Source organism: Ranitomeya variabilis, chromosome 2 (genome assembly GCF_051348905.1).
Source record: "Ranitomeya variabilis isolate aRanVar5 chromosome 2, aRanVar5.hap1, whole genome shotgun sequence".
Classification (NCBI taxonomy): Eukaryota; Metazoa; Chordata; class Amphibia; order Anura; family Dendrobatidae; genus Ranitomeya; species Ranitomeya variabilis.
Window position 1 is genome coordinate 906,284,878 of NC_135233.1, and position 23,308 is coordinate 906,308,185.

The 23,308-nt window shown below is 46.6% G+C and overlaps 1 protein-coding gene across 6 annotated transcripts in view; it reads right to left on the bottom strand.

The window, feature by feature from the left end:
- Positions 1 to 23,308, bottom strand: part of ECT2 (epithelial cell transforming 2) — a 145,121-nt gene that overhangs the window by 109,883 nt on the left and 11,930 nt on the right. For 3 of the 6 annotated variants that reach the window (XM_077290520.1, XM_077290517.1, XM_077290518.1), the window contains exons 2-7: positions 18,055 to 18,123; positions 15,402 to 15,549; positions 3,902 to 3,981; positions 3,694 to 3,786; positions 648 to 830; positions 186 to 275 (exon numbers count right to left, since the gene is read on the bottom strand). In XM_077290520.1, coding sequence (XP_077146635.1) covers positions 186 to 275; positions 648 to 830; positions 3,694 to 3,786; positions 3,902 to 3,981; positions 15,402 to 15,528 — 573 coding nt within the window. In that variant the 5' untranslated portion in view covers positions 15,529 to 15,549; positions 18,055 to 18,123. The remainder of the gene's footprint in view (positions 1 to 185; positions 276 to 647; positions 831 to 3,693; positions 3,787 to 3,901; positions 3,982 to 15,401; positions 15,550 to 18,054; positions 18,124 to 23,308) is intronic. The other 3 variants (XM_077290521.1, XM_077290519.1, XM_077290522.1) reach the window with 1 other exon arrangement.

Here is a 23,308-nt window from a genome sequence, read left to right on the forward strand (position 1 = left end):
AGCTGGCCTTAATACAAGGACTGATCAGTGCTACTCCCATCCACACCACGCACAATGAGACTAAACGCCCACGTCGTCTTCTGGCCAGGCCACAGGCCACTTTTCAGTGAGATCCAGCTTTTAAGTGTGTGCATGTGACGCAGGTGAGGAGCGGAGCTGTGGACACTGGGTGCACCATTTCTTACCAGCTCATCCTTTTTCCGGAATCCAGTGAAGCACAGGACCAGATTCAGCATACTTGCACAATACAAAGGCCGAGAGGTAAATGGCATAGGCTAGAAGTAAAAGAAAAAAAAAAAAGTGTTAAAGTTAAAGTTTATACTTCTAAGCTAGAACAAGAAGCTGTAACTCAGACAAGAGGTGGATAAAAAAAAAAAAAAGAAAAAAAAGAAAAAAAAAAAAGAATTCCGAGTAAGGCTAGTTTCACATATCCACGGAACACTCGTGCTCAGATCAGACCACAGGACCTCACCGCCGAATAGGCATATGACTGCTTAGGAGTCAGCTCCCGTACTGAGACAGGACGGTCAGGCATCTTAATAGGCGCACAGTCAGTGTTTCACAGATATATGAAGCTGGCCTAATAAATATACTCCCCAGACTAAACCCAATGCTATCATTCACAATATCTATAGAAACATCTTTACCTCTCCTTTTTGCGCACAGTACAAGATGATCGGGGGACCCAGCACCCTGCAGTCGGCTTTATACAGATACCGAAAGAACGGGTGCTGGAAATCTGATATAACAAACACGTTCTCAAACTCTGGAGCATCGGCTTCAGCATATTCTTCCACAGACTCTGTTGTGACATAAGGATGCTTGATTTCCTGGGGGGTTTGAGTCAAGAGAGGAGAGTTTAAAAAAAAAAAAAAAAAAAAAAAAAAACACACAACACACACACACACACCTTAATACAGCACAAAACAGGGTACATTGGGGGCAAAGGGAATGTAGAGCAGCTGCCCAGAGCACATTTGTGCGACACCAATCTGACTGCTTTAGTAACTCTCTAATCTCTCCCACAGCCCAACATTGCGGCCCATTTGATTAGCTCAGCGAGTCCCGTTACATTGAGCATGTCGTGTGATCTGCAGGTGAAGGCACACGAGGAGCTGAGCAGGCGGATCTGTAGTCTGGTGGGATGAGGCATTAGATGGCCTCCACACTGTAGTATTCTGGGCATATTTCATTGGCATTAGAAAGCCAGAACCAGAGTGAAACCTAGACAGCACCTCTTCTGTGGTTTGGACCTGTAACTACTGATGCACAATACAGACCCGATCTCTGACTAATTAAAATTCCAGTTTGAACTCCTTCAAAACGGCAGACTCCAGCACCTTCTCTCCAAAGCCCAGTACATGGTCCTACCACACTTAGTGATTGGCAGCCATCTGTCTGAAGTGCGGCAATGATTAGGACCGTCCCCTTGACTCCCAAGCATATAAAGAGCAGTTCCAGCTACGGGAATCATGAAATCTTTTACCACAAAACTACACCAACCTGATTAGATATAACATTTTGCTAAAATTATTAAAGGGTTTGTCCACTACTCAGACAACCCTTTGTTAATCACTATGCTCCCCGCCCCCCCTTATAAAATAAACAGCTATACTCTCCTGTGGGGCCGCTTCAGCACCGTCAACGCTGGAGGCAATCTCAACAATTCAAGAACTCATGTGTTCAGGTGTAAAAACAGCACGCTCACTAAATAGCCCGCCAGACATGAATTCAATGTTATTTATCTACAGATTACTCCTATAGCTGCAGGTAATTAGTGCTACTTGCAGGTTCCATCTGTTTGTTTTCTCTTCCACCCCTTTTTGATTGACAGCTCTGGCTTCAAAGAGCCGGTAAAGGGAAGATAGATGGAAACCAAGCAGGTGGGAACATGCACTTAAAACGTCTGGCCTCGCCATGATGCACAGAGCCGCCTGTACTTGGTTTGAACAGTCACTCCATGCTGACAGAGTGTCCCTTTACATTATCTTTTTTTTGCCTTCTCTCCCCCACCCCCCTTATTATATTGGCCACCACCACACACTTCTTCATGGAAGGTAAATCATCAGAGTAAGTGTAGCATTAGTTCACAACATTGATTTCCTGAGGCTAAAAATATATTCCTTCAACTGCATTACCCCCTACAGTCCATCTGATGTGTGCAGCCATAATTTTAAGAAGGTTGTATACCTGGTACTTTTGGGACCAGGTTAACCCTTCATAATTATTTGGCAGCAAGCATCAGGCACCTGGGGACAGAGCCAGTGCCTAGTCATACAGACAGGTCCCTGGTAGCTGTTCTCCAACCACTGACTGACAGGCAAGCCTGTGCCTATATGCAACATGCATGCAGAGGCTTGCCAGTCACTGTCAGCCACCTGTACAACAAGTCACCAGCGCGTCAAGGATCCCAATTTGCCCACAAAGATGAACAACTAGCAATTTTCTGACCAGGTACAATATAGATATTCTGGAAGTGGAAAGTGTTAAAACAATGGTTATGTTTAATGTACACGAATGGGATTTTTAAAAGTTTTCTTTGCAGTATGACATGGGCAAATATAGGGTCCAAGGTATGACAACCTTGATCATTGTAATGGATAGATATTGACTTTTGAGCTTCATTTTTCCCATTTTCGTGCAGATTAAAGAATCCAACATTATCGTTTTGACAGATGTGACCTTTCATTTCTTCATATTGTGTATTCAGTAATGCCCTGTAGGCATCAAACCTAGAATAGGCCACAAAAGACTGACTGCGTCATTCAACCCACACTGGAGACAGAATATCTTCTAATTTGCTGATTACACATGGATGGGCAAATTGTGCTTGCTCGTGTAATAGCCTGGCCAAAGCAGCTGGCAGGGATGACAGCAAGCGGATGGCAATGAAAGAACTACAACGAACTTACAGGGGTCACCATACACCATACAGGGGTAGCCGGAAAAAAAGGGACTTGACCAATAAGAAAACAGGCTTTGTTGGGGGCAATTTATCAATACTGCTATAAAATGCAAATATGATGCATATTGATGAAAATGTCCGCACCTCACTACAGACACTACTCCTGCTTAGGCCTCATTCACATGACAGGGATTCCTATACCCATTATAACTTATGGAACTTTTCACATTTCAGTGTTTTTCTGGCATCATGAATGACAAAAGCCAATAAAAGTCTATGGGTTCGTGAAGAAACACGTACAGCACACAGATGGCATCAGGCTGAGGCTTAACCTGGAGTTCCTGCAAATTATGTAACTGGTCCCCCACCTAACATTTCTAATGTCCATGCCTAGTGTGACATTGGAGTCTTGGGGCCCCAGAAGAAACTGCTACCTCTACACTCCTAACCGGTACGACCCTACTATTGGCAACAAGTCCAGTTTTGATAAATGAGGTCCAATAAGTTTGCACTATACAAAGTAAGGAAGACAAACAAAAGCATGTTTGTGCCACATAAGATGAGAGACAAAAAAAAAACAAAAATTATCCTATGGGTGAAAAATATCATCCTTCACCATGGGTAAGAACCAAAACCAAATTACTGGAGAAGCCCAAGAGAAAAATCTCAGCCACGTGTTAAGATTGCAGTGATGAAGCAAAAATAATCCATAATGTTAGTGGAGCCCTTTAAGTGCCAGTCGTGAGGTGCCGCATGCAAGATCAGCTGGTATGAAGAAATAACCATACCATATTCACAATACTTTTTATAAATGATTCTCGGGATTTCTCATGACAGTTTTCCCTTATCTTTATAACTGGAACTTCCATTAGCTTAACAGTCTGTGGAAAGCAAGATTCAGAGAACATTACAGAACAGAATGTATTTAACTGTGCAAAGAAAAAAATATATATATAATTATATATATTTTCCATCTTTGTGAGGACCATCCCTTACCTCAAGAGCTTTTAGTAAAGCATCATTTCTTCCAGCGTCCTGGACTAGAACCACTCTGGTCTCCACCTGCGGCATGTCTTCTGCAAGTATAAAGAAACCACATGTCTGAAAAAAGCATCACTAGCTACAAGTAAAGCAAGTCATTCTTTTATCTGTTCACAATCACTATTTTTAGATTCTCCATTTTTTGCTAAGTGAAAAGCATATCCCCATTTTAATGTAGAACAGTAAATTAAAAGTAGTGAGGTGAACATTACTGGATTGTGTTTTCTCTGTGTTAATTTGGAGGACAGGAGAAGTGACATTTCCGTCAAAGTGGACTGGTCATCAGTAGTGTTGAGCATTCCGATACCGCAAGTATCGGCCGATATTTGCTGTATCGGAATTCCGATACCGAGATCCGATACTTTTGTGGTATCGGGTATCGAAACAACATTAATGTGTAAAAGAAAGAATTAAAATAAAAAATATTGCTATACTCACCTCTCCGACGCAGCCTGGACCTCACCGAGGGAACCGGCAGCGTTCTTTGCTTAAAATGCGCGTTTCCTTCCTTCCGTGACGTCACGGCTTGTGATTGGTCGCGTGCCGCCCATGTGGCCGCGACGCGACCAATCACAGCAAGCCGTGACTTAATTTTCAGGTCCTTCTAGGCATTCAGTATTTTAAAATTACGTTCCGGCTTTGTGATTGGTCGCGTCGCGGTCACATGGGCGACGCGACCAATCACAAGCCGTGACGTCACAGGAGGCAGGAAACGCGCGCATTTTTAAAATTACGTCACGGCTTGTGATTGGTCGCGTCGCCCATGTGACCGCGACGCGACCAATCACAAGCCAGAACGTAATTTTAAAATCCTGAAGGACCTGAAATTACGTCACGGCTTGCTGTGATTGGTCGCGTCGCGGCCACATGGGCGGCACGCGACCAATCACAAGCCGGGACTTCACGTAAGGAAGTAAACGCGCGAATTTTAAGCAAAGAACGCTGCCGGTTCCCTCGGTGAGGTGAGTATAGCATTATTTTTTTATTTTAATTCTTTCTTTTACACATTAATATGGATCCCAGGGCCTGAAGGAGAGTTTCCTCTCCTTCAGACCCTGGGAACCATCAGGGATACCGTCCGATACTTGAGTCCCATTGACTTGTATTGGTATCGGGTATCGGTATCGGATTGGATCCGATACTTTGCCGGTATCGGCCGATACTTTCAAGTATCGGACGGTATCGCTCAACACTAGTCATCAGACTATACTGCTCAATAAAAGTATGGGAGAGTAATATGAGGATAGATTGTGCTATTAGGCTGTCATAGCCAAACACACAAAAAAATCCCTATAGTGACTGACCGCAGTGTATGCTGACAGCTTGTGGCCAGAAGTCAATACTCACCAAGACGGCAAAGTGTCTACGATTGTTATTCTTTAGCACAAGATTTCTCTTGAGTATCATTTTGGTTAATAGTACCCACTCTAATCTGCCCTTGCATAGGAGAGAATAGTCAGATCACTATTGAAGTCGTTTGAAGATATAGAAACAACTTAGAATATACTATAGACTATTATTAAACAAGGACAAAAGGAAGTCATTCATGATTGGCAGGGCCAAGAGTATTATTATTATTATTATACATTTTTATAGCACCATTTATTCCATGGCACGTTAAAGGGGCGAATATAGACAAGTACAATAGTCATGAGCAAAACAAGGCACACACAAGTAGAGAGGAGGGTAGAGCTGGTTGTGCGGCGGTTCAGCGGGCTAAGGATCATTGCAGGTTGTAGGCTTGTCGGAAGAGGTGAGCCTTCAGACTCTTGCCTACCACGGAAACCTTCAAAAAGAAACTGATGTGTTGGGGTAGAGTTTCAGAGTATGGGGGAAGCACTGGAGAAGTCTTGTATGCGGTTGTGGGAAGAAGAGATAAGAGGGGACTAGAGAAGGAGATCTTGAGAGGATCGAAGGTTGCGTGTGGTTAAGTACCGGGAGACCATGTCACAGATGTATGGAAGAAACAGGTTGTGGATCGCTTTGTATGACATAGTAAGGGTGCATGTCCACGAGCCGTATTGGCGGCGCTTTGGACGGAATGGCAAAACCCGCTCCGCCCAAAGCGCTGCCCCCTTCTGTACGCGCGGTGATTCCGGATGTGTTAATTGAACACATCTGGAATTGCCACACCCTATACATAGGACGGTGTTATTTACCTTGCGGCGACGGAGCGTCGCCGCAAGGTAAACAGACATGCTGCGATCTGAAAACACATGCCACATGTCCGTAAACGTTGGGCCGCCGGATGAGTGTTCACACACATAGTGGAGAAGGGATTTCATAAAATCCCCTCCACTATGCTGTAACATCTGGATGCTGTTGGTTGAATGCTGCGGCTGTACGCAGCGTTCAATCTGCAGCTAATCCAGATGTAATCGTGGACACATACCCTTAGGGTTTTGAACTGGAGCCTCTGGACAATAGGAAGCCAGTGAAGGGCTTGGCAGAGAGGAGAAGCTGGAGAAAAACGGGGAGACAGGTGGATTAGTCAGGCAGCAGAGTGTAGGATGGATTGGAGTGGTGCCAGAGGGGAGGTAAGTAAGTAAGAGGTTGTAGTGGAGATGGGAGATAAAGGCGTGCACTAGCGTTTTTGTGGTTTCATGGTCAAGGAATGCACGGATCCGTGAAATATTTTTGAGTTTGAACTGGCAGGAGGAGGCAAGGGCTTGTATATGTGGCTTCAAAGAGAGGGCAGAGTCGAGGATCACTCTGAGGCAACGAGCATGTGGGACTGGGGAAAGTGAGCAGCCATTGACATTAATGGATAGGTCTCGTGGAGGGGTAGAAGAGAGATGGGGGAAAGATGATGAATTCTGTTTTGTCCATGTACAGTTTTAGAAAGAACAGAAAAGAAAGCTGAAATAGACAGACATTGTGGGATTTTGGTCAGTAAGGAGGCGAGGTTGGGTCCAGATAGGTAGAGCTGCGTGTCAACAGCGTAGAGACGATACTGCAAACCGTGGGATTCTATGAGCTGTCCCAAGCCAAAGGTGTAGATGAAGAGCAGGGGCCCTAGGACTGAGCCTTGGGGAACACCGACAGACAGGGGGCGAGGTCAGGAGGTGGTGTGGGAGAGGGAGACACTGAATGTGCGGTCTGTTAGGTATGACGAGATCCAGGATAGGGCCAAGTCTGTGATGCCAAGAGATGAGAGAATCTGTAGCAGGAGGGAATAGTCAGTGTCGAAGGCAGAAGACAGGTCCAGGAGGAGGACAGTAGTGTCGCTTGCACTTGGTGGTTAGTGGGTCGTTGGTAACTTTAGTTAGGGTAGTTTCAGTTGAGTGATGCGGTCGGAAGCCAGCTTGTAACCAGTAAAAGAGGAAGCAATAGGAGAGGTAGAAGGACAGTTCAAGATGGACATGCCGTTCCAGTAGTTTTGAGGCATAAGGGAGAAGAGATATCGGGCGATAGCTAGACACAGAGGATGAGTTAAGGGAGGGCTTTTTGAGGATGGGTGTGATCGAGGCACGTTTGAAGGGAAAACACCATTTGTAAGGGAGAGGTTGAAGAAGTGTGTTAGGGATGGGATGAAGACTGTGGCGAGGTTAGGGATTAGGTGGGACGGGAGAGGGTCAAGTATGCAAGTGGTGAGAATGGATCTTGACAAGCGGGTGGAGAGCTGATCTTCTATCATGGTGGAGAAGCTTGTTTTGGAGGAACAGGGTGAGCAGCTAAGAGGGGTATTGGGGGCTGTGGGCCAAAGCTTTCTCTGATCATATCAATCTTCTGCTTAAAGAAAGAGGCAAAGTCTTCGGCAGAGATGAGAGGGGAGGAGAGGGAGGAGGTGCTGGGGGACGGAAAATTTAAAGTGTTGAAAAGCCGTTTAGGGTTGTTAGACAGGGAGGACATGAGAGATGAGAAGTAGGTTTGTTTTGCGGCAGTGAGTGTGGACTTGAAGCGGGTGAGGAACTGCCTGTATGCGATGAAGTGCTCAGCAGAGCGGGATCTCTTCCATCTCCGCTCAGCGACCCTGGAAGCCCGTCTCCGTTCTTTAGTCAGGCTTGTCAGCCAGGGCTGCCTGTTTGTACGAGTTTTGCTATGTGTGAGGGGGGCAGCATAATCAAGTGTTGCTGTTATTGTGGGGTTATAAAAAGTGGCAGCAGCATCTGTCATGAAGGGAAGCCATGTCTGTAAGAGGGAGAAAGGACTCAGAGTGATTGTAAATTGAGGTGCTTGAGATTTCTGCGAGGGTGAGCGAGTTTGTGGAGTGGGGTGTTGCGCACTAGGAGAGGGAAGAGATTGTCAGTAGGTTGTGGGGGAGGGGCGAGTTAGTGAGATTAGTAAGGGAACAGAGGCGGGTGAAGATGAGGTCCAGCATGTGGCCATCTTTGCGAGTGGCCGCGGAGGACCATTGAGTGAGGCCAAAGGAGGCAGTGAGCGATAAAAGCTTAGAGGCAGCTGGGGTGGAAGCGTCAATAGGGATGTTGAAGTCATCCATGATGATGGTGGGAATGTCAGCAGAGAGGAAATGAAGTAGCCAGGTGGTGAAGTGGTCGAGAAAGGTGGAGATGGCTAGTTCTGGGGGGTGGTAGATGATAGCCAGCTGGAGGTTGGAAGGGGAGTAGATGCGGACAGAGTGCATCTCAAACAAGGGAAGAGTAGGAGAGGGTGGTAGCGGAATTGGGGTAAAGGAGCAGGTATCAGACATGAGCAAGTCAACTCCTCCACCACGTTTGTTGCTAGGGCGGGGGTGTGAGAGGTGGAATCCACCATAGGAAAGTTCAGCTGGAGAGGCTGAGTCAGAGGGGGTGAGCAAGGTTTCAGTGATGCCAAGGAAGGCAAGTTTGTTGGTGATAAAGAGGTCATGGATAAACAACAGTTTGTTGCAGACGGAGCGTGCGTTCCATAGTGCTTCAGGTAGGGAGACAGGGGTAGTGGGGGATGGATAAATGGGTATGAGGTTATCATCATTGCGAAAACGTGTAGAGGATTGTGGCAGGGGGTTAGAAATGAGTGTGGGAATGTGTTGAGGACGACCAGGGATTTAGTGATACGTCGTCAGCAATGAGGAGTAGCTGAGAGAGTGTTAGAAGGTGGGTGTAGGATAGGACATGATGTGGCCGTGTGTATCTGGAGAAAAAGGATTGTATGTGGAGTTACAGTTCTGAAGAGGAGGTGAGATGGCTGGGGAGGAGGGAGGGAGAAATGACTACTTCCTTACTTGGTGGAGGGATTACAGCGATAAGAAAAAAAAATAAAGTAGTATGCTTTTATATTCGATTACCTTATAATTAAATTCCAGTCCAATTTTAGTCTAATTCATAGTAGTGTAATTAGAAATCTGGAATTTGAAAGATGCCTGTATCAGACTACGTCTGGATCAGACTTATGGTGCTGAATATATGTCCAACTTAGAGCACTCAGCTGTGAGAGGGGGATGTGGGTTGTGTGGCCAGAAAACATGTTCAGAGTTAAACAAGGGTCATATAAAGGGGTGAGGGGTTAGACGGACCACTCAGATATGCATAGAAGACACAAGAGGACTGAAATACATTTAGGATACAAAGTGATGGGCAAGCAGAGCATACCAGAGAGGGACTAGATGCAATTCAGTTAGGAGCCGGGGATGTGTACATTCAGAGCATACCCTTCAGCATAAGGCTATGTATGTGTATGTTTCTCAGCCCTTCTCACTGAATCAGATTGGCTGTCAGTTCTTTTTTATCCATTGTCTCATTTAAAAACAGATGAAACACTAAAGTAGCTAGTGTCTTCCTATTATCCTTGTCTCATGGATCTGCATAGACTTTAATAGCAGAATCTGATCTGCAAAACTGACGAGTAGTCTATGCTCTTAGTCTCACGGACCATTTTTTTATTTATTTTTTTTTAACTGGACGTGTATGGTTCAATGACACTATGGGTATGGGATGTCCGAGAGAAGGAAAATTAAATAAAAAAATAAAACACACACACACACACACACACACACACACACACATCTAGTTTTGGTTATAGACATTACCACAATTAATTTTAAACAAAACTATTCAGATGCAGTTGAAGTTCAGACTTTCAGCTTTCATTTGAGGGTATCCACATTAAAACTGGATGAAGGGTTTAGGAGTTTCAGCTCCTAAACATGTGCCACCCTGTTTTTAAAGGGACCAAAAGTAATTGGACAGATTCAATAATTTTAAATAAAATGTTCATTTTTAGTACTTGGTTGAAAAACCCTTTGCTGGCAATGACTGCCTGAAGTCTTGAACTCATGGACATCACCAGACGCTGAGTTTCCTCCTATTTGATGCTCTGCCAGGCCTTCACTGTGGTGGTTTTCTGTTGCTGTTCGTTTGTGGGCCTTTCTGTCTGACGTTTAGTCTTTCACAAGTGAAATGCATGCTCAATTGGGTTGAGATCAGGTGACTGACTTGGCCGTTCAAGAATATTCCACTTCTTTGCTTTAATAAACTCCTGGGTTGCTTTGGCTTTATGTTTTGGGTCATTGTCCATCTGTAATATGAAACGACGACCAATCAGTTTGGCTGCATTTGGCTGGATCTGAGCACACAGTATGGCTCTGAATACCTCAGAATTAATTCGGCTGCTTCTGTCCTGTGTCACATCATCAATAAACACTAGTGACCCAGTGACACTGGCAGCCATGCATGCCCAAGCCATCACACTGCCTCCACCGTGTTTTACAGATGATGTGGTATGCTTTGGATCATGAGCTATACCACACCTTCACCATACTTTTCTCTTTCCATCATTCTGGTAGAGGTTGATCTTGGTTTCATCTGTCCAAAGAAGGTTCTCCCAGAACTGTGCTGGCTTTTTTAGATGTTATTTTTAGCAAAGTCCAGGCTAGCCTTTTTATTCTTGATGCGTTTGAGTGGCTTGCACCGTGCAGTGAACCCTCTGTATTTACTTTTGGAGCGCCCCCAAACGCAGGGCCGCGGGGTACTCGGTAACGGGCTTCTCTGTCTCAGTCCTGGGGTTGTCACGGTGGCTAGACCCGGTCCGTGACCCTGCTAAGGGGCGTCCAATGAAAGTTGTGAGTGGTGGTGTGTGGTGCAGGTCGCGATGAATAACGAGGACACAGGGTTGCAGTCTCTTTACCTCTTTACTGAAGGCTTCAAGGTCCTCAATCCAGAGTACGGTTAACAGGACTGTCTGAGACCGGCCGGTCCGATGGCACCTCCAGAGTTCCCTTTGCAGGTGGAAATCTGTGCCTACCTTCTAGCACCTGTGTGTTGTAGTACTTCCCTGCTGAGCACCACGGGATAGTCCTCACAACTGTTGTGTCTGTTTCTGATGTTATTTCCCACAACTTATGTCTGTTCTGATGTTCTTCTCCGTCCCCCAGATGATATGGATAGGATGCACCCGTATGACGGGAAGGCCTGGAGTTCTTCCGGGACCCTAGTGTCACCCCTCTCCCACAATTGCCCCCTATGTCTTCTTAGGCAATTTTGGTGAGACAGTCAACCTAAAATCAACTGTCCTGCCTCTGTTTGAAGTATTGCTTGGAGCCTAATACTTCCTCGGCGTTCTGGCCACCAGCTACACGCCTCAATAGGATGTTGCCTCGATCTTACAGCACGACTCCTATTGGTATTATCTCCTTGTTGCTGCGATCTCGTTTCTCACTGCTTCACAATAAACCCTGCTTCTTGTCCTTTCTTGAGATACCGCCGCGATGTAGTGCAGGCGCAGTTCCTTAATGTTCTTTTCTGTTCGTAGGCCTCTGTCAGGATCCCACCCCTGACAGGGACCCCCCTGAATCTTCCCTTGCAACACCCTCTGCCACAGGATGTTGCTTGGTTCCAACCCAGTCAGCTTTCTCCCTAACTTTCTATCTAACCCCCAGTTTTACCAGATTGTGAGGAGTGGCCTAATACATAGCACCCTTAGCTCCCCCTGGAGGCCAGACTGTGAAGTGTATTGGTGCCTGTGATACCTGGTCAGGTGAACTCCTTCAGTGCCATCAGACGTACCATCACTCCCCTTAGCGGCGGAGCATCAGTACTGCAACGACCAGGACTCTGGGCCGCTGCACTTTCATGCAGTCTTCTCTTTATGGTAGATTTGGATATTGATACGCCTACCTCCTGGAGAGTGTTGTTCACTTGGTTGGCTGTCGTGAAGGGGTTTCTCTTCACCATGGAGATTATTCTGCGATCATCCACCACTGTTGTCTTCAGTGGGCACCCAGGTCTTTTTGCATTGATGAGTTCACCAGTGCTTTCTTTCTCAGGATGTACCAAACTGTAGATTTTGCCACTCCTAATATTGTAGCAATTTCTCGGCTTGTTTTTTCTGTTTTCGTAGCTTAAGGATGGCTTGTTTCACCTGCATGGAGAGCTCCTTTGACCGCATGTTTACTTCACAGCAAAACCTTCCAAATGCAAGCACCACACCTCAAATCAACTCCAGGCCTTTTGTCTGCTTAATTGAGAATGACATAAGGAAGGGATTGCCCACACCTGTCCATGAAATAGCCTTGGAGTCAATTGTCCAATTATTTTTGGTCCCTTTAAAAACAGGGTGGCACATGTTAAGGAGCTGAAACTCCTAAACCCTTCATCCAATTTTAATGTGGATACCCTCAAATGAAAGCTGAAAGTCTGAACTTCAGCTGTATCTGAATTAATTGGTTTAAAATTCATTGTGGTAATGTCTATAAGAAAAATTAGAAAAATGTTGTCTCTGTCCAAAATTATATATATATATATATATATATATATATATATATATATATATATATATATATATATATATATATATATATATACACACACCTAACTGTACTAAGACTTGTCACAGATGTGTGAATGCAGTCTTACTCCTATAACTAACCATTACAATGGACACAGATATACACACACCCCAATTGCTTCTTTGCTACAGTAATTTTAGAGACATCTTTGCCAAGTAAAATCAAAACTCAGAAGGTAATTTCTTGCAAACCCTCCACAATGTTACCCCTTAAGTGAGAAAAAAAAGATTTAAAGGGAACCTATCACCCCGTTTTTTAAAGATTAGATAAAAATAGTGTGAAATAGGGGCAGAGCTGGGCTTTACATTAGTGCCTTTACACCCCCGTTAGGCTGCCGAAATACCTTTGTGAAGTGGCCGTTTTGTCCTGTCACTCAAGTTGGTCAGGTCGGATGGGCGTGGTCACAGCGCTGTTTCTCCCCCAGATCAGGCTCATCATTACGTTGGTGGCGTAGTGGTGTGCGCATGTCCAAGGTCCCGAATCCTGCACAGGGGTGTGAAAATAGCAGCGATGTCCGTTATTTCATTGGTGGTCGGTGGGCGCGGCCATCTTGCTTTGGCCGCGCGTGCGCAGAAGCGGCGCTCTGCTGGCCGCGGCTTCAGGAAAATGGCCACGGGATGCCGCGCGTGCGCAGATGGCTATCGCGGCGGCCATTTTCGTGAAGCAGAGTTCGCATCTCGGCTTCACGAAAATGGCCGCCGCGATAGCCATCTGCGCACGCGCGGATGCCCGCGGCCATTTTCCTGAAGCCGCGGCCAGCAGAGCGCCGCTTCTGCGCACGCGCGGCCAAAGCAAGATGGCCGCGCCCACCGACCACCAATGAAATAACGGACATTGCTGCTATTTTCACACCCCTGTGCATGATTCGGGACCTTGGACATGCGCACACCACTACGCCACCAACGTAATGATGAGCCTGATCTGGGGGAGAAACAGCGCTGTGACCACGCCCATCCGACCTGACCAACTTGAGTGACAGGACAAAACGGCCACTTCACAAAGGTATTTCGGCAGCCTAACGGGGGTGTAAAGGCACCAAAAAGGCACTAATGTAAAGCCCAGCTCTGCCCCTATTTCACACTATTTTTATCTAATCTTTAAAAAAATGGGGTGATAGGTTCCCTTTAATAAAAACAGTAATAAGAGTAAGAGAGCATTATATTTAAAGCAGGCGGACGTCACAAGACTGGAGTCTGTAAGCCAAGCCTCCGACTCGTCTGTTTCCCTGACTCCGACCCCACAGCACTGGTCACTACTGCGCATGGACATAAAGTGCAGCACAGATACATCGCCACTAAAGGCCGAGATCCTTCCATCAGGAACAGAACAGACATTTGTAGGACATTTCAGAACTTTCCAAAATTCTTATGAAAACATTTACAGCATTTACACCTATTTAATAGAATGCAATCCGCATTTTTTGTGCACATGCTGCGTTGTTTTCCTGAGCGGAATCGCATTCCAGAAAAAAAAACGCAGCATGTTCTTTAAATTTGCGGAATCGCGGGGATTCCGCACACCTAGGAATGCATTGATAAGCAGATCATGTGCGGATGGTACCCAGGGTGGAGGAGAGACTCTCCTCCACGGACTGGGCACCATATAATTGTTAAAAAAAAAAAAAAAAGAATTAAGATAAAAAATAGTGACATACTCACCTTCCGATGGCCCCCGGAGTCTTCCCGCCTCTCAGCGGTGCACGCGGCCGCTTCCATTCCTGTAGATGCTTTGTGTTTAGGACCTGCGATGACGTCGCGGTCACGTGACCGTGACGTCATCGCAGGTCCTGCACACAAAGCATCTATAGGAACAGAAACCGCTGAGGAGATCGGCTGCCTGCCTTCGGAAGGTGAGAATAACCATTTTTTTAAATTATTTTAAACATTATATCTTTTACTATTGATGCGGCATAGGCAGCATCAATAGTAAACAGTTGGTCACACTTGTCAAACACTATGTTTGACAAGTGTGACCAACCTGTCAATCAGTTTTCCAAGCGATGCTACAGATCGCTTGGAAAACGCTAGCATTCTAAAAGCTAATTACGCTTGAAAAACGCTAGTTTTTAGCGGGAATATGCATGCCAATTCCGCATGCGATATACCCGCGGCAGGAGCTGCAGAATTGCCGCGGCAATTCTGCGACGTGTGCACTTAGCCTTATACTGACTCCAGAGCCCTGTATCACACCACAAGAACTTTTAATAAAGTCATTTCTCCAGCATTCTGTACCAGGAGCACTCGGGTCTCTATTTGCAGGCTAAGGTCATTAGTAAAATCCATAACCTAACAAAGCCTTGCTGCCATCACAGAATGACCGTATGTTTTGGCCACGTGCATTTTCCTGAAGTATGAAGTGAACCATAACACCAAGGTGAAATTATAAAGTAAAGGCAACGCAGATTCAACACAATCAAAATTTACTGCATGTGAAAGTAACACTCACTAAAAGACAAGGGCCAAGCGCAGTATTCTCACCATGACACATGCCAGTAGGAGGTGGGACCGCTCAGCACAACGAGCGGCACAGACAACACAAGATCTGTGATGTAACTATCGGACTTTGTACTTCTCTTATAAACCAACAAATAGAAGTTCGATTTTTACTACTTAAGGTGATAAAGGTCAAGCGTGGGACAAGCCTGGCTTTATATGTCTCTAGTATATATCCAATCCAATGTGAGTGACATACAGGACAAGACAATATGTATGGTATATTGTTGGACTTTACCATCTACATCTGCGTGGCCGGAAAAGAGATTCTCTTTCGAAGTCTCTGTGATTTTGGAGTCAAAAACAGACATGTCAGCGAGCAGGCTCCTGCCGCCAGCAGGTACCAGGACACTGTTGTCAGTCATGATGGCGTGTTAATCAGCAGCCTAGGAAAGGAAAGACAGAATAAAACCAGATCATGCAGCTGAACCCAAAACCTCTCAAATCTCCCCAAGCCTTCACCAATACAACAGAGACCTATTTCTGCTTACTGTAAGTAATGCTGCAAGGGTTGCCTGGACCCAAACTAGTGTGTGGGAGTGCACCACAAGATCCCATCATGAACATTTTATATGTCAAACTAATGGCATGCTCATGCTGTTTAAATCCGTACCTTAATTATAGAAATCCGTTTTGCAGCTTCTGAGAGCTCCATCATCTAAATCATATGCAAATTAACTGCAAGTGCTTTGGGGTGGGACATTGCACTTGCAGCACTCCTGAGCTTCCTCCCTATTCTCTGCCCAACACCTGCCTCCTGTGTTTGACAGATCGGTCGCTCCGCTCATCGATTTGCCTTCCATGATCATGAGCTCTCACAAGAACTGTCCGTGACTAAGGTGTGCATGCATACTAAGGTCCTCATGACGTCAAAAGACCCAGTGCAACAACCTGCACTAGGGCTGCCCCAGACAATGACAGTGAACTCTGTCAGGGACAGCAGGTCACTAAAAGAGTGGCCTAGCCATCATACAGGAGGCAGGCGGTGGGTGGGAAGTAGTGAGGGAGGGCTAGAGTGTCAAGTACCACCACAAAGCACTCGCAGCTCATGTGCACACAATTGCAATGGGTTTCTCAACAAAAAAAAAAAATGCAACACTGATTTATTGTTAAAAAAACAGAACAAAATCATATGGATTTATTCAGCATGAAATCCTCTATTTACACGTCTAATTTGAGGTGTAAAATCCTCGTGACAGATGCCCTTTAAAGGGAACCTGTCACCACCAAAATCGAAGGTGAGCTAAGCCCACTGGCATCAGGGGCATATCTACAGCATCCTGTAATGCTGTACATAAGCCCCCGATGTATCCTGAAAGATGAGAAAAAGAGGTTATATTATACTCACCTGGGCGGGCGGTCCGGTCCGATGGGCATCGTGGTCCGTTCCGGGGCCTCCCATCTTTATAGGATCACGTCCTCTTGTCTTCACGCTGCGGCTCCTGCGTACTTTGTCAGTCCTGTTGAGGGCAGAGCAAAGTACTGCAGTGTGCAGGCCCTGGGAAAGGTCAGAGAGGCCCAGCGCCTGCGCACTGCAGTACTTTGCTCTGCCCTCAACAGGGCGGATTAGTACGCCTGTGCCAGAGCGTGAAGACAAGAGGATGTGATCCTATAAAGATGGGAGGCCCCAGACCGGACCGCAACGCCCATCGGACCGCCCCTGGGTGAGTATAATCTAACCTCTTTTTCTCATCTTTCAGGATACATCAGGGGCTTATCTACAGCATTCCAGAATGCTGTAGATAAGCCCCTGATGCCAGTGGGCTTAGCTCACCTTCGATTTTGGGGGTGACAGGTTCCCTTTAAACTTAAGGCCCCGTCACACATAGCGATTTACCAACGATCACGACCAGCGATACGACCTGGCCGTGATCGTTGGTAAGTCGTTGTGTGGTCGCTGGGGAGCTGTCACACAGCTCTCTCCAGCGACCAACGATCAGGGGAACGACTTCGGCATCGTTGAAACTGTCTTCAACGATGCCGAAGTCCCCCTGCAGCACCCGGGTAAACATCGGGTTACTAAGCGCAGGGCCGCGCTTAGTAACCCGATGTTTACCCTGGTTACCAAAAAAAAAACAAACAGTACATACTCACCATCTGATGTCCGTCAGGTCCCTTGCCGTCTGCTTCCTGCTCTGACTGAGTGCCGCCGTACAGTGAGAGCAGAGCGCAGCGGTGACGTCACTGCTGTGCTCTCACTGTACGGCGGCACTCAGTCAGTCAGAGCAGGAAGCAGACGGCAAGGGACCTGACGGACATCAGATGGTGAGTATGTACTGTTTGTTTTTTTTTACATTTACGCTGGTAACCAGGGTAAACATCGGGTTACTAAGCGCGGCCCTGCGCTTAGTAACCCGATGTTTACCCTGGTTACCAGTGAAGACATCGCTGGATCGGTGTCACACACACCGATTCAGCGATGTCAGCGGGACCTCAACGACCGAAAAAAGGTCCAGGCCATTCCGACACGACCAGCGATATCACAGCAGGGGCCTGATCGCTGGTACGTGTCACACATAGCGAGATCGCTACTGAGGTCGCTGTTGCATCACAAAACTTGTGACTCAGCAGCGATCTCGCTAGCGACCTCGCTATGTGTGACGGGGCCTTTAGTCTCTCACTACATGCTACTTCCAAGACTAGTCCAGCATCAGATACTGTAATCATGTTCTCCCCCGATGTGACCGACGTCCTACCCATTGTCTGGGCTTTGCGTCATGCTTTCTTGGTATTCAGAGTACAGCCAGGTGCAATCAGAACAATGGGCCACCCTGGGAAGGCATAGTAACACTGTGCTGGCCAGTCTAGAGGTCAATCAATCATGCAACAGAGGAGGATTTAAAGGAAAATAATAATAATAATAATAATAATGTTTATATCTCAACGCTTACACTTGGTTCCAGTTTGTGACACGATACTCCACCGAACACTTCAGAGATCTTGCATTTTACAGATTTTTCCTAATTGAAGAAAGTCACAAAATCAATACATGTATAATTATTTATAAAGCTCCAACATCTAAAACATACGAAGAAACAGCCCTACATGCAAGCTTAGGCTAGGTTGTCTTGGGAGCCTTCATCACAGAAAACTTCCAACAAGGACTACAATTATTCTGACATTATTTTCAATGTAATTAATTATTCAAGTCTCATTAGGTCCCAGTTCTACTTGAAAGAATTTTGATCACAAAAGGGATTTTCTGGTTTTAGAAAACCCCTGTCTACAAACTGCAGTTTTAAAGACAAAAAAAAAAACAAAAAAACAACCCACATTGTTTAACAAAACCTTCCCTGGTCCAGAGCCAAGTCTCCACAGCTGCTCCCGGTGTCTACTATTCTCTGCAGTCAAAAACTGACATTGCAGCACATCGGTGGGCTCAGTGGCTGACCAGCATGTGCCAATAACTTGGTCAGAGCTACTGTGCTCATCGATTGGCTGCAGTGCCATCAATGGGACATCAGCGCTGCACAATAATAACAGATGTTGGTAGGAATTGAGGAGAGTCCCCACTGGACCTGAAGAGGGTGAGTAAAAAAGTGATTTTTTTTTTATTTTTATTAAAACACCATGCAGCTAGGGAAGAGGAGTTTTCAAATGCTGGAAAACCTATTTAGGACTATGTCCACAAACAGAAGTGGAAAAATTATTAATATATACAACAATATATTGCAGACACTCCTCTTACAAATCACACAGAGAGACTTCCCCAGCTAGACTTTCTGGCTACAGAAATCCTCATTTACGCCATCTGCGCAGCCCGTGAAATCCCACATATATGTGCATTACTAGTTTCCTCCCTGAGCATGTGTAATGAAATGTGGCGTTTTCTCCTTAGTTTCATGGTGCACAGAACACGTCCAGGAAGGCATAAGGACACCTAGCCCACCGCCTTGAGGTAGATATCACAGGGCTTTATGGTGCATGCTCACCAAGGTAGCAAGCATGTGCAGCACCCCAGAGTCCTGGTCGTTGCAGTAACGTCGCTCTGCCACTTAAGGGGAGTGATGGTACGTCTGATTGCACTAAAGGAGTTCACCTGACCAGGTATCACAGTCACACATTACACTTCACACTCCGGCCACCAGGGGGAGCAAAGGGTCCTATGTATTAGGCCACTCCTCACACTTGGGTAAAACTGGGGGCTGGATAGGAAGTTGGAGAGAAGCTGACTGGGTTTTGCCCAGGTAACATCTAGAGAGAGGAGAGCGTTACTTGGGAAGATTCAGGGGGGTCCCTGTCAGGGGTGGGATCCTGACAGAGGCCTAGCGAAAGGACAGAGCGTTACGGAGCCGTGCTTGCACCTCATTGCGGCGGCATCTTAAGAAAGGACACGAAGCGAGGTATATTGTGGAGAAGTGAGAAACGAGATCACAGCACAAAGGCGAAAGAACCAGAAGGAGTCGTGCCCCGAGATCGGCAACATCCTTCTGAGGCGCGTAGCCGGCGGCCGGAACGTCGAGGGAGTAATAGACTCTACGCATTACTTCGGGTTGGCTGTCTCACCTTTTACACCTAATGAAGACAACGGAGGCAATTGTGGGAGAGGGGCATCTCTAGGGTCCCTATAAAATAACTCCAGGCCTACCCCGTCATACGGGTGCGTCCTATCCATATCATCTGGGGGACGGAGAGAAAGAACAGAAACATACACGACAGTTGTGAGGACTATCCCGTGGTGCTCAGCAGGGAAGTACTACAACACCCAGGCGCTAGTAGGTAGGCACTGATTTCCACCTGCAAAGGGAACTCTGGATGTGCCTTCGGACCGGCCGGTCTCGGACAGCCGTGTTAACAGTGCTCTGGAATGCGGATCCCAAAGCCTTCAGTAAAGAGACTGCAACCCTGTGTCCTCGTTATTTCATCGCACCACCACCTTTAATTGGACGCCCCTTAGCAGGGTCACGGACCGGGCCAGGCCACCGTGACAACCCCAAGACCGAGACAGAGAGGCCCTTTACCGGGTACCCCTCGGCCCTGTGTCTGGGGGAGCTCCACTTACACTGCGTTTATCCGCATCAGCTTACGCATGACGTCAATATTTCCAGGAGGGCGCGTCTCAATCAGTTCATGGACTTGCGCAGTCTGAAGTATGCAAGCGCATCGAACGCATGTCCTTGCGTACCAATGCGGTCCCATAGACAGTAATGGGTTTACACACACTGATCCGCATGCCTGCGCATATTTGACGCAACACCAAAAAAATGCAACATGCTGCGTTCGCCGGACACCGCACGCGGACGCATCCACACCCAAACTGATGCCAATGTATTTCCCTGCATACACAATGTTAAAGATAGGTATACAAACCTACGCTGCAAAAAAAACCACTAATGTGAAACAGGCCTTACTGCATAGTGTATTGCATATTTACAATTTAAAGTTTTTTTGTGTTCTAAAGTTGTATTCCAACATATTTTATGTTCTATCTAAGCCTGCTTTCACACTAGCGTCGGTACGGGGCAGTCGCGCTGCGTCGGCCTGACGCATACTGTGAAAAAAAATGCCCGACGTTGGCAGCGGAAGCAGTCTTAAGACGCTTCCGCTGCTTCATTGTAAGGTCCGGGGAGGAGGGGGCGGAGTTTCAGCCGCGCATACGAGTTCGAAAATGGTGGACACGACACACAAAAAAACGTTACATGTAACGTTTTTTGTGGCGACGGTCCGCCAAAACATGACGCAACCGTCGCACGACGGTTGCAACGTGTGGTAATATGTCGGTAATGTTAGTCTATGGGGAAAAAATGCATCCTGCAGGCAATTTTGCAGGATGCGTTTTTTTCTCCTAAACGACACATTGCGACGTGCAGCCAAAAACGCTAGTGTGAAAGTAGACCAAAACAGCTTGATTATTGTATCATAATGCCTGATGTTACCATTTTACTACGTTATAAATGTAATTACTTCAGGCTTCTTTTACATTTACCGTGTTTTTTGTGGCCCGTTATTGCAGGCCTTTTTTGGGGGTAGTATTGCCACAATTTTCACGGTGTGCCGCAATAAAGGACTGCAAAAAAACTTGCGGATCGCCGTTTTTCGGGTTTCCAAAACTATGGATAAAGTATTGGAAAAAAAAACGGCGTTCCGCAAACCGAAAGTCACGGTGCACCACAAAAACAAGCTTCCGATGTTTTTGTGGCCACACTGATTTTCAATGGGGGCCGTGTCCGTAAGCCATGGAAAAGATTGAGCAGGCTCGATATTTTTCACGGCCGTAAATACGGCCCTCACGGTCATACGGTGCTCCGTGGAATTACTGCGGCCCCATAGAAATCTATTGGGGCCACAAAACCACGGTAAGTGTAAAAGAAGCCTACAGGGCACCTGTCACCAGAAAACACTTACAGTAACTTGCAGATATGGTGTTAATCGTGTTATAATGACAGGCACCTCTAAACGCACCCCGGCCCTGACTGACATTCCCTCTGCATTGGGGCTCAGCTGTCAGTCAGGGTCGGGGTGCGGTTAGAAGTGCTGCTGCGTATTGCCATGTGACAAACGGATACATTGCTGGGGAGAATAAAGTTTTTGTTTTCTTCCCGCAGGACAAGGCTACGTGCAGGCACCGGACAGTTTTAGGCTGTGTGCACACGATGCGGATTTAGTGCAGATCCGCAGCGTTTTTTTCCGTGCAGAAACGCTGCAGATCCGCAAAGTGATTTACAGTACAATGTAAATCAGTAGAAAAAAAAAAAACTGCTGTGCTGATGGTGTGGAAAAATCCGCATAAAACCCGCCGCGGATCAAAAGTAGCATGTTACTTCTTTTGTGCGGAACTGTAGCGTTTCTGAACCCTCCCATTATAGAAATCTGCAGTGGTAAAAAAAAAAAAAAAATGCATGAAAAACGCATAAAATCCGCATTAAAAAAAAGTGTCAAATCTGCACCTGTGTTTTCTGCCAGGAGATGCAGATTTCGTGCAGAAAGTTCTGCACCCCAATCCGCAACGTGTGCACATAGCCTTATAACGTTCTTAACAGCATTTTTTCTGGTGACAGGTTTGCTTTAAACATGAGCCATGAGGGATTCAGAGTCTGGGAAATTGAGGAGTAGGAGATTTGGCTTACCGACTGTAGAAGCACAAGAGGGCACCTGAGAAAGGCCCGAATTACTACTACAAAAAAAAAAATCTCAGTGGCAAATCCTTTAAAGCAGGGGTGTACTGGTATGTTGAATTATTCCCAAGAACAGCAATAAAATTATACAGGCGCCGGGAAAGGTCAGAGGCCCAGCGCCCGCGCACTTCAAGACTTTGCTCTGCCCTCAACAGGGCAAATCAGTACGCCTAGCAGGAGCCGCAACAGAAGCAAAGACGACATCGTATGAAGATGGGAGGAACCGTATGGCGACGCCCACCGGACCGCCCCTGGTTACATCAGGGGGCTTATCTACAGCATTACAGAATGCTGTAGATAAGCCCCTGATGGCGGTGGCTGAAGCTTATATATGAAAAAGTAGGTGACAGATTCCCTTTAACATCAGAGTCATATCCAGCACATAAAAGTTATCTACTAAATAGTTGTCTAAGGGTCACTTCCATCTTTCTGTCTGTCTTTCTGTCACGGATATTCATTGGTCGCGGCCTCTGTGTCATGGAAATCCAAGTCGCTGATTGGTCGTGGCCTTTTTGCCGCGATCAATCAGCGACGGGCACAGTCGGGGGCACAATGGCCCTTCCTCCCCGCAGACAGTGCCCGCTCCATAATCCCCTCCAGTCAGCGCTCACACGGTTAATGGCAGCGGTAACGGACCGCGTTATGCCGCAGTGTAACGCACTCCGTTACCGCTGCTATTAACCCTGTGTGACCAACTTTTTACTATTGATGCTGTCTATGCGGCATCAATAGTTAAAAAATCTAATGTTAATTTAAAAAATCGTTATATACTCACCGTCCGTCGGCCCCCAGATCAGGAACAGGCCTTCCCCGCTCCTCGCGACGCTCCAGTGACCGCTCCATGCATTGCGGTCTTGCGAGATGATGACGTAGCGGTCTCGCAAGACCGCTAAGTCATCATCTCGCGAGACTGCAATGCACTCTTGGGACCGGAGCGCGCGAGGATCGTCGGTAACCGCTTCGCCTGCATCCGGGGCCAACGGAAGGTGAGTATATCACTTTTTTCTTTTTTTAACAGGGATATGGTGCC